General features: G+C 45.6%; 1 protein-coding gene across 1 annotated transcript in view; it reads right to left on the bottom strand.

The window, feature by feature from the left end:
* Positions 1-9,931: 9,931 nt before the first annotated feature.
* Positions 9,932-12,182, bottom strand: part of HRH3 (histamine receptor H3) — a 35,573-nt gene continuing 33,322 nt past the window's right edge. Inside the window, exon 5 of the mRNA XM_019509757.1 lies at positions 9,932-11,838. Within this exon, the coding sequence (XP_019365302.1) occupies positions 10,954-11,838 (885 nt within the window). The 3' untranslated portion in view covers positions 9,932-10,953. The remainder of the gene's footprint in view (positions 11,839-12,182) is intronic.

Below are 12,182 nucleotides of genomic sequence, written 5' to 3'. Positions count from 1 at the left end.
AGCTTTATGAGTTCTTTGCTCCCAGCCACGTGTTTGCTGCTTTACTCTAGACCGTCTCTGATGAGAAGATGAAACAAGGAAGCGACAATCATAAAATCAGTTCCCTAGAAAAGGGAACTCAACAGCCCAAATCCTTCTCGCAGGACTATCTGGGAACCTCAGGTTCAGATGTCTGCGGAGGCGACTCAGATCCTCATGCTAAATACATGAGTGCTATGTGTTGCATCATGCCTGGGACCTTTCCCACTAGATCATTAGAACAGCGGTGTTTGCTGATTTTGAGCTGCTGTCAGCTGTCTTGGCATCTGTATCCTTAGCGAGATTCCTCCTCTTTGTTGCACACTGCAATTTGGAGCAGTGATAGCACATGCTGGACTGCCAGCCTCTTTGTGCTCTAGCAATGGCTGCGTGTCAGTAGCCCTCTACCTGTGTAGCCCCACAGAGAGCGCTGATCCTCCAGGATGGAAGGTGTTGTATAAATGTTCAATGGCCTTGTTAATAACAAAGGTAATTCCTGGGCTTGTATAAAATATCTTGAGTAATGGCTTAATTTTTGGTTGCCAGAAGGTTTTAATTTTGATTTCATGACCCAGTGGTATACATACTATTATTTGACCCTAGTATATTTAAAACATTGTTACATCAAATATATTAAATGGCACTTCAGCCGCAATGGTCTATTGAATTTGTGCTCCGTAGTGTGTAAATTATGTCTTTAACAGGGAGTAATGACTCTGCTTTGTCAATCCACCAGCCATTCATGAACGCTGCAGGGTACAGTCAACCTAATGCTCAGGGAATTACCCGTGCAACTTGCATTATTGTTTACTGAACAATAAATGGGCTCTAATATCTAAAGCTGTGCGAGTGCTACTGCTTAACTCTTAATGGTTCGAGTGTTTGCCAGAACAGCCACTGTTCCCTTAGCCAGAGATCTTGCTGTTTTTGCAATGCTCTGGGTTTGAATAGAACTGAATGAAAACAAATTTCCCTTTGTTTCACTGGGGTTTATGTTATCACAGCCTTAGACACTGCACTTCAAAAATTGTCCAAAGCTTGTTAAAATGTAAATGAGATGTGGGCAGGGAAAATGCTCTAGTCAAAAAAAAAAAAGAAAGAAAATAAGTCCCTCAGCTGGACACAGAAAGGGCCATTGCATGAATTTAATGGGTGCCTCTGCAGCAGATATATGTAAGCACTTACCGCAGTTGTCTGCCAACATGCCTCTTTGATCTGTGGGATTATACATTATTACAGGTATGCTCAGGACCCGCTCAGCATGTATTTCACCGACGTGGTCTAGTGAGTGCAAAGCCCCTCAGTGCATTTGTGGGGTTGCAGCACTCCTGTCTGCAGATGAAACATTTCATCTAGTAGTCTTTGCACAGCAGAAGACTTCTAACCCGTAATGAGGAGCAGCTGGTATTGGAGTGATTCAGCTTCTATTCCTGACTGCCGTTGGGTTACTATGTAATCTTGGGCAGGTACCTGTTGGTGTCCTTTTCCTCTGAAGTACAGCGGTATTTGTCATCACCTTTATGAAGCAGTTCTTTGAGATGCTTGCGTTATCTGCCTGCAAAGGCTGAGTAACTTTAGATGACTGCTTTCTAGAGGTGATCTTTTCTCCTTAATGCCACAGCCTGAAGTGCTGCTTCGCACACTTTGTTAGCTGAAGCACCAATTAAAAAAAAAACACAGTAGTCCTATTCCTCCCCCACAAATGCACACAGCCAAACCCATAATATTTATTTGTAAATTAGATTAAAATTGTTGGGCTCTGACTGCAAGTGGCTTGTTTAATTTCAGACCAAAAAGGCATCATTTGTAAGTGATGGAGAACAACAGTTCATAAAAGAATTGCTCATAGTCCTTCAATTTTGGCAATAAAAAATGGGGCTGATTTAATAGATTTAAATTATGTTTTCTGCTACAAATCCAAGTGCATTTCAGACAGATTTGAGGCATCTACTCTCAATCCATGTATTTGACTCCTGCTCAAGCACATTACCGTTTGCTTGAAACAGAGCTCACGAATGATACAGCTGCAGTGAAGTGATATTTTAGGTGTGCACAGAACCTTTCATCAGTCTTGACATACAAGAGTGACTAAGCCCTGTGCTAAAATGCAGCTGCCTCTGCAAAGGAGCATAGCATAACACTGCAGAGGAAAGAGGGAATTCAGGCCAAGGGCAAGCTAGTACAAAAATGCAATGGGATCTTTATTGTCTGAAAGCTTGAGAGAGAGAACGGTTTTGTGGGGAAGTCTCTAGATTGGGAACCGGGAGAGTCGTGACCCTTCTCCCAACCCTTTGTCACCCAGCAGGCTTGTAATAGGACAAATGGCTACTTCTCTGCCTCCATTCCCCAACTGGTCCTTCTTACCACTCCTTCCCTATTCAAGTGGTGAGAGCTTTCTTCTTCTTGCTAAGAGCATGTGCAGTGCCTGGCTGTTGCCTGATGAACCCAAGTCCAGATCTCAGGGTGGGGGTGGAAATACTACCTAGAAGCAGTGATACCGATGGTGTGTAGCATCCCTGGGAGAGGCCTGGTGACATGGGAAGAACAGGCAGAGCAAGGACTGCGTTTGGGGTCACAGCTGGGCTTGCCAGCTTCAGCCTGCTTGTGGCTTGGAAATAACTACAATCTAGCGTCCTTCCGCGCACGTTCCGCACTGCAAAATGAGCATTCATTTACGAGCTAGGAAGGAAACCATTAGCATTCTGGCAAATCAAAATATAATCACATCTTCCTGATTTCAAAGACCGTTCCTCTTGACAAGTCTCATTAATTATCCCAGACAGGTGTTTTTCAACAAAAGCTCCTTCTCTTGCTGCTCCCTCTTCTCCAGCCTCCCGCTTGAGCTAATGAAGCCTCAATGCTGCACTTGGAACAATGGAGCAATTTATGTAACCACAGGTTAGAAGAGAGCGGAGAAGGAATCGCGGGCACTGCAGAGAGGCTGCGGGGGCAAGGATCTTCTCTCTGCGAACAGAGATGGCTCATTATCAGTGATTAAGGAGGAAGTATTCCAGAGAAAGAAAGTAGCTTAAAAATGTTCTTTGATAGCTTATTAATATGCAGATGCTGCTCTAGGAGAGGACTAGGGACCTCGCCATTGTGGCTTTTTACATCCGCCAGCTACTGGACAGTCGGTTTCTTGTTCAGGAAGGGGTCTGGCCCTTCCTCCCTCCCCGTGTGGTCTTGTAGCCTGGCTCTACGGACAGTTCATGGCCGCACAAACACCTGCAGCCATGAAGTTGGGTACTTCTCCATGGAACGTGTGGTTGCTGTAGCTCACTATGTGCTTGGCTGCGGAAGCCAAACACTTGCGCAGTCTTAGTGTTGCTTTCTGCATGCTTTTTGAAAGCCGGGCTCTCTGTGCCTCAGTTTCTCCTTAAACACAGTGGAGATGGGAGTGGAGAGTAGTGAGCATTTTAGCTGCCAGGCGCAGAATGCTTTGGTGTGAAGGATGCACTGAAACTTTCCTTGCATCCTCTGCTTCTCAGTACGGCTAGAATGACAGTAGGACTAGGGACTGTGGGATTTAAAAACTATTGGCCTGAGCAAGAGCTGAGGCTTAGTACTGATGCGTGTCTGTTCAAGTGGTTGATAGGCTTCTCTAACTAAGCTAAAAGTCCTGATGATTTTCTTCCCACAGATCATCTGTAGTATACTCCGAGGATTCCCTGGTTCCTGCAGCTTGATCAAATTGAGAGAAAGCGATATCTTCTAAACACTAAAAAACAGCGTAACTGTAAGTAGCCTTTGGAAACGTTTGCATTAGTCATCATTCACTTGGAAGGAAACTTCAAGCACAGTTTATAACATTTTCGGTAGATATCCCAGAGCTCAAGGCTGACCTCAGATAGAGGTGTGAAGAGCTCTTCTTGCCTTTCTTCTGCAGTGCCGGAGCTCTCATTGCAGGAAGCAATGTAAGCATATTCCCTGAAAAGCCTGTCAATGGATAAGAACGTTTTTCAACTGCGCTTCCAAAGTTCAATCAAAAGTGACCTCCCAAGCCCCGGGATGCTGTTAGAAAAGGAGTTTTTCTTAATAGACAAAAGCTAAGGGGGGGTTCTAGCCCAAAGCAAGAAGTGTTCTTGTTGAAAAACAGTACTTGATAAGCAGGCTAGTGCCTTCACTTCCTCAGATGTACTCAGCTATGGGTAGCTCAAAGCTATAAGGAACAATTACAAAACACTTAACAACGAGGAATCACAGATCCAGCTCTCAGCTGAGTTGATTTAGACCCTTCTGCATCCAGGTAGATGATATTAATTCCTTGTTTACTGTGAGGACCTTTCCAACAAATCCTTAAGGTTCCAATGCTCTATCATTATTTTCTACAAGAGAGGGATTTGCCCCATATGGTAACCAAAATTTACTTTTGCTGATGTTGTAGAGAGAGCTCTTGGGCCCTTAGTTCTGGCCCAGATGTGGCTGGGTGATTTTTAATCCATCGTGGGACTCTTTCCCAAATGTTTTGAGCCAAAGGCAATAGGTCTGTTTTATTTTTTTTTCAAAGTGGGGAGACAGTGTTGAATTAATACTCAACAACTACAAAAGCAAGCGCCATTTATGTGCTCAGCTGGATGGCCATTTAATACACTAGGCATACCTGATGCATTGATGTTAATGTTGTGTCTTCTACTCCTCTTTAAGAATATATGTAGCCTTGTATTTTCCATGCTTTGTTTTGGGATGGATTTAGTTTTCATGTTCTAAATGTTTGATTGTAAATTCCAGAAGTAAGAACAAGAAGTTATTTTTAACCCAGTTGTTAAAAATTTGTGAGGATTTTCTTTGTTGAGCTGGAGTTCCAGTTCCTCAAGCACTTGGGCACATAATCAATGCATGGTGGTGGGGGGGCACATGCCCCCTCCCCAGATTTCTGTTCTGACGACGTGGTACAGGACTACAGCCCAGCCGCAGAGCCAGGGCCTGGCACCAGTGGGGGGCGGCGGCGGCACAATTTCTGCGCTGATGGCGGGGCACTGGGCTGCAGCCCGGCAGCAGCAGAGGTGGTGGCAGCGGCACAGAGTTGTGCCCTCCCCATTGTCTACACTTGTGTATCGTCTATGCTTAGGCACGTGTTTGAAGTGTTCAACTTAAAGGCTTGCTTCCTTGCTTTGAAGAGGGATGGACTTAACCATCTGTTTTACAGCTTACTGATAACCACTGCCAGAAAATATGTGATAGGCCCAGCACCAAATGCTCCATACTATAACATAATTGGGCTGAAGCTGAAACCTGGATACATCTGCTCTTTCTAGGAATTTTACATCTTTCTTCAATAATAGCAGTAAAAGGTGCTGAACCAGTGCTCCAGACTTCGGAGTATTCAAAATCTAAACACAGCTCCGTAGGAAAAAGATCTTGCTTTTTTTGATGGATGAACCAGAAACCTGGATGAGAACGTAACAGATTTCAGGATGTTCAGAATCCAAGATTCAAACCTTGAGACTTGATCCCACATCCAGTAAAAAATGGGGATGAGTATTCAATCCAGAGGCTTCTCTTTGGTATGTGGCTTTTGCTTTTAACATTTCAACTTTTCTTATGAATAAGTACAGTATGGTTGTATTAAATGATAACATTCACGTTTGTCTCGCACATCTGTGCATGCAGCGAGTCTCCTGCTTGGATAAGATGCGGGTTACGATCCCGATTCTAGCCTCCAGATCTTGTCAATCCCTGAAAGCAAAGTTCCACTCTCCTGCTTTCTTGTGAATGAGCCGTGTTTCTAATCCTGCAGTTTTGTTGATGACTCCCATGAGGATGGGTGTTTTCCTTAAGGCCCCAGCTTCCAGACTCATGTCAGCATGCAAGAACCTCCACTCCCACTTAAAAGAAATAGGTGTTTCTAGCTTTTGTGGCTGCAGAGAAGGATGTGCAAAAGCCACAGTGAAAAGGAAACAAACATATTAGTTTTTTGATCTTGCAATTTTTTTATTTTTATTTTTTTTAACAACTGGGTTGGCAGCATTGGATGTAAGAAAGGCAGTGGGTTTCTGGTTGATACGTGTCCTTCATTAGCCAATTGCCTAACTCATAAGAAAATATGAATAGCCCAGTTTCTTTGATAAAAGAAGACCAGGACTATTTAAAAAAAAAAGCTTCTAAGGTACTATTTTGGCTTATTGCTTAGCTTGTCACATGCAGCCATGACCTGCACCAGAAAAAATATTTCTGAGATTCAGCTTACTGCTTTTTTATTGATACAATATTGGCTCAGTGACCTGAACCTCCTGGAAGGGGGAGTTTGCGCAAGGCAGAAACACTGAAGCAGCCCTGAGCTAGTTTCTGTTCAGCCCAGGGTCTTGCCTAATAATAATTTTCATGTGTTTCAGGGATGTTCATTGGATCCGTGTTGGTCTATGTGCACAGGCAGACAAGGTTATTTGGGTAAATGTGACATGTTTTATTAGACCACCTGAGTAGTTGGAAAAATTGTTCTTTGCAAGCTTTCAGGAAAAGGTGCTCTTCTTCAGACATAGGGAGAGTCTGCTGGTGCATGTCTTAAGCCAATATGTGAAATGCAGGACATTAATGTGAATGTGTTTCATACATTTGGGGAGATGGATGGAGGAAAATGGGAAATCTCTAATCTCTTTAGTTGATTATGTCTAACAAAAGTCCCATCAGCAGCCCTTGCTCAGGCAAAGATCCTGTTACATAAGGGCTGAAGGTGCAGGGGAGAGGCTTTACAGGAGGGAAAAGCAGCATGCATTGCATTTAGTGATCTGGGAGTCTGTTGTATATTTACTTACTTTGCTTCCCCCCACTGTGTTTCTATTATTGCTATCTTGTGCATCGAATCTGCAGGAGATTTGACTATTGACCACAACCAGACAAGACTTGTTTAGGTTTTAGCCATCATTTGTCCTAGCTTTCCCCTCTGTTAAAGTGCCGACAGGTAAAACACCTATGCCAATAACAAGTTTACTCATAGCTGAGTACATCTGAGGAAGTGAAGGCACTAGCCTGCTTATCAAGTACTGTTTTTCAACAAGAACACTTCTTGTTGCAGTTGTGCAGTTGTGTTAGATTTTCTTCACTACCAACTTGGGTGCTGGTTTTGACTTGGATGTCATGGGCAAAGGCTATTTGTTGGGAAGTGGCTGGACCGAGCTTTCAAAAATGGCATTGGACATAGTTTGGATGCACAAAATGTGCCTCTGCAGAGTGAGGTGGAGTGTAAGGGGCAGAAATCAGGTCATTAGGTGTCTGTTTGATAAGTGCAAGAAAATGCCCTTTTATTTTTGGGAGGCATGGACATACAAGAGCAGCGGATGCTACTTTAGGAGTCTGTCCAACAGCAAATGTGAACCTTTGGATGAGCTGGGGTCATCTGATGTAGGCCATATGCATTCTGCTATGTAACCGGTGAGCAGTATTTTAATTCACCTGGCTGGACGGTTTAGCCTGCCCAGAGAGCTCAAGCTCACACTTCCTCTCTGAAATCCCCAGAGAGAGACATTTCTTGTGATCGTTCACCGCTTCCCATGCACAAGAAACACCAGGGTGCAATGCCAAGTGTATTCGTTGTTAGCAGGAAGGGCAGGATAAAAGGGACAAACCGTTCTGATTAGTGATCGTTTGGCTTTAGGGTAAGTCAGGGAAGTCCAGATATGGCAGTCCTGATACTTTTCAGGTTCAACCCAAAGAAAAACCAAATACCTTCTTGGGGTTGGGGAATGGGAAGTTAGTCTGACTAAAGACACAGAATAACAAAACGTGTCACTTTTCCTCCCTTTTGCAATCGCACAGATGCTCGTTGTGGTCAGACTAAATGATCTAATGGGGCCTTCCAGCCTGAAACTCTAGGAAGACGGCCACAGATACAGACCTTTAACTTTGCTTTTATACTCCCTTCCTTTTGCCTCTTGTAAGGAGAGCAATTTTGGATCACAAGGGCAGTGAGTAGAAATATAATCTTTTTCAGATCAAAATTATATGAAGTAAATGGTGTAAAAGAGCTGGACTTGAGAAGAATTGCATCATTCACTCGGTACACGAGGTGTTCTCCAAGCATGGCTAATCTATGGCAGAAGAAATCCATCTGTTTCATAAACTGGTTTTCGATGTGTGGGACTTCACCGTGACCTTCATTGGTTCACGTGCCCCGTGCGTTTCAGACATCTTTCTCTTTTCTATAAAGCACTTGGCAAACTTCATATAAAAATACTTTTTATTAAGCTTTCCACAGGTTGGCAGCAGACAAGGAAAGAACAAGTTGACTTGACAGTACACAAAACAGCAGGTCTTAGTATATACCTTGTGTCAAAGGATATATATCTTAACCAGTATATAATAATTACCAAACTGAGCCTGTTACAAGATCCAGACACTGCACACACAAGCCAGGACAAAAATTTGACTTCAGATGACAATACTGATTAAACCAACAAATGTTACTGGAATGAGTATATTATTTCTTTTATTCCTAGCAAAGGCCAAGAAACACAGTCATGTTGACAGCAGCGACGTGTACTTGGGAATCACAAAGTCAGAGGGTACTTTAGGGCTACCTGACAGCGCGTGGACCTCTTATTTGCAGATGTAATTTCAGACTCATGACCTCCAGTTCCTTTATACGGTCCTGCTAAATCTGAGCTCTTGCCATGGTAACTAATTATTATGTATTTATCTTACAATAGCATCTTGAGAACCCTGCTGAAATCAGAAGGTAATATGCACTCGCAGTCAGAAACCTTCCCCGCCCCAGAAGAGGGTACAGTCTAAAAAAGCAAGAATTGTCAAGGCAGTGGATGGGAAGCGGAGACAAAGTGCTGTGCCAAAGAACGCAGGGCTCTCGAACATATTGCCCTACTCCCTGGGCCACTAAGCCTCAGTGTTGCAATTGGACACGTGTGTTATCTGACCCAAGGCCATCGGTCATCTGGGCAGGTGGGGACAGTGCTTCCTGGGGCTTACTAAATGGGATCTTGCAGACCAGACTTATGCCAGTGGCTGCCACTGTATCACTCATTTCCCCCGGACGTATTGAAAATCTTAGAGAAGAGGCTTAAACTACTCACTGGGCCACACTTAGCAGCGTCGCAGCAGCAGGGCTGAGCGTGTGAAGAAGTTAATATCTGACGCATGCTGTAGCTGAATCCCATTACAGAGGTAATTTCCAGTTCTCACTACTCTGATGTAAGTTCCAGCATCCCACAGGGACCAACAATCTTGCTGTATTTCTTATGCAGCTATGTTCGGAAGGATACTTGTGCGAGTACTTGTAAATCCACTTGGCACTTTGCAAACATAGTCAAAGAGCCTGTGGTCTGAACAAGGAAAGACAGACAAACCCAAGGTGAGAGACGGGGCAGCACATCAGAAGAGGGCGTGGGTACAGGGAGCAAAAGAGAGGAAAGCTGTTTGAAAGAGGTGGGATTTTTATGTCGAGCGGCTGATGGAGGGGAGGCTCTCCAGGCCTAGAGGGTGGCATGCTTAATCAGATAGTGGAAGATGGCAAAATTTAATTGCAGTTTTAGCAAGGATCAAAAGGACTAATGGGGAAACAGTGAGTTGATGCTTGAATATGTGTGTCGCAGTGAGCAGCCCTGGGAGAGCCAGAGGCTTTAAGAGGCTTACTAAGGGGCTTGCAAGTTTTCAGGTAGCTGCTTCAGAGCACTCTGAGGAGTGTTACAGCCTTGAAGATCATGGGCTTCACAGGCCTGGCCACTCACTTGGGAAATGACAGAGGGCCCAGAACAGAAGCACCTCCAGGAGCTCTTACGTGGCACTGCGAAGCAGCACCTGCTTCCCCCAGCCTTGTGCAATGGGCAAATGCCACGTGCAACATTATGGGAGGAGGAGAAGGGCCTAAGGAGACCAGGACCAGGACTATCCCTCCCTCCCTCCCTCCCTCCCCGCTCCAGCGAGCACCTGGTCAAGTGCAGACGGGGCCCAGAGGTGGTGCACATGGAAATCCTGGAGATCTGGTGATTTGGGAAGCAGAGCTGTCCAACTGGTAGCCCGTGGGCTGCATGTGGCCTGCGAGGAGTTAACAAGTGGCCCCTGGGTTTCCACCCTGCTGCCTCCACCTCTCTCGCTCTGCCTGGCGCGTGGTTCCCTCTAGCATGGACTACGGCTGCTGATGGTTAAACAGCCCTGAATTACAGCGCTCAGCTTCTAACGCAGGCCCTTGGACAAGCCGTGAAAACCCCTCCTCGAATACAACAAAACCTTTGAAAAAGGCTTAAAGCTTCTGCTCGCAGGTATGTAACATGGGCATAGAGCATCCTTGGCATCTCCTGACCAGAGGGGTTTATCTACTCTAATAACAGGAAATCACAGTTACAGACACACATGGATAGCTTATGACAGTCAGCTGGTGCACCCTGGTCCCTGCTTTTCATGCTGCTCGGTATTCTCCCCTTATCTTCCCTTATCTGATGCTTAGGTTATTAGCTCTCTGGGACTGACAACTGTCCGTTGTTGTGTACAGCACAGCAGCAGAGTCTTGGGCTACGACTCTCGTCTTAGATACTACTGCAGCACCAATAGTTTGTAATGAATAAGGTTGTTTTTTTTTCCCCCCGCAAAGGAAATGTTTGAGACATTTGCTCAATCTTGCCCACGTGTACCTGTAAGTGGGGAACCTTGCATTCCCAAGCAATATCTAGCTTGCCAGTGGCTAAGCTGTGTATTCATTAAAGGGGGCTAGATGAGACTGACATTGGGCTTTTCTTTTTTCAATAAACGGCATCCCCACTTTGGCACGAGCGACCTTTTGTACACGTGTGTGATAAAGGACATAGCTAAGTGGCACTGCATTAAGTGAACCCTGCCCGTCTCCCAATTTTTGACCCCATCAATAGCACATAAGAAGCTAATACTAAATATGCTGCTACCTGCTCCCCGAAAGAGCGACCGCTCTGCTCTTCCAGCATCCCGAGTTGCAGCAAACTCGTCCACGGGAGTGACTGAATTGGGAGAATCAACTCACTTCCAGCAGTGCTGGAGGGAGTTGCGCGGTTGGATCTGGAGCTTCTTGGGGCACAGGAGTTTGATGAACGCTCTTCTGAAGCTGTAGTGGCAGAGGGGGTAGAGCACGGGGTTGACGGCAGAGTTGATCCACAGGAGCCAGAAGGAGGCCTCGTACCAGTAGTCAGGGATGCAGTGGCCATGGCAAGCAGCTCGGATGATCATGAGGAGGGTGTATGGTGCCCAGCAAATCCCAAAAATGCCTACAAGAACTGCTAGGGATTTTGCCACTTTCTTGTCCCTGGAGAGCCTGAACCGCTGCGTGATGCCCTGGGAGACCGTCTGCATCCGTTTCTCTAAAGACAGGGTAGAGGCTGAGTTTTTCCAGTTCTTTCTGCTGAAGGTCTTTGGCTTCCCAGGGCTCTTCGAGCCTGCGTTCAGTGCATCTCTGGGGCTCGGGCTGGCCTCAGCAGCTGCTTGCGGCATGTCGCATTTTGGAAGGTCTGGGGACTCGGCTGGCTCCTTCTGCTCCCACTTGCAGCATTTCAAAGACAGCTTTGCTTCTGGGCTCGTTTCCATCCCTTCTGTGAAGGGCTGGCTGTGCACTTCCTGAAAGAGATCCAGGCGCATTTTGGTGCGTCTCTGAATGTTCATGTAGATGCTCAGGTTGAAAAACATGACGCTGATGAAGGGCGTGAAGAACTCCAGGATGGAGGCTGTCATGAGGAAATACCAGTTGTAGAAAAACTCAGCATAGCATTCCCCGTCCGGGATGTTACTCTGGCCTGTGATGTATTCCCAGCTGATAATTGCAGGTCCGTAAAGCAGGAAGGCTAACACCCACACCATCACCATCTTCAGCACCGCTTGCTTCGTATTGCCTTGCTGGGCTCGGTATGTGACCTGGGGAGGGGAAATCTTTTCTTAGACGTGACCAAAAATACCAACTGGTTTAGGCTGCTTTACAGATGAACTGCAGTGTTTCTGGCAAAGTTGCTAGGCAATATCGCAGCAGTGTCACAAATCTTTGCCCGGTAGGCAATGGACACAATTGCTAGATATTTCACATGCTCCCTTGGTAAGAAATGAGACCCCTGGTTTTCAGCTCCAAAAATACACCTGGCTCATGACCTGGCTTTACACCGTCAGGAATTGAGTCAGTACATTTCGGGTAGATAACCACCCCTTAGGTTGATTGACTCTGAATATAGAGCTGAGCCCACTCTCAGCAGCTAGTGGCGGGGGGG

Source organism: Gavialis gangeticus, unplaced genomic scaffold (assembly GCF_001723915.1).
Source record: "Gavialis gangeticus isolate Ggan-Ray unplaced genomic scaffold, GavGan_comp1, whole genome shotgun sequence".
NCBI lineage: Eukaryota > Metazoa > Chordata > Crocodylia > Gavialidae > Gavialis > Gavialis gangeticus.
This window is presented reverse-complemented; position numbering and strand designations above follow the sequence as displayed.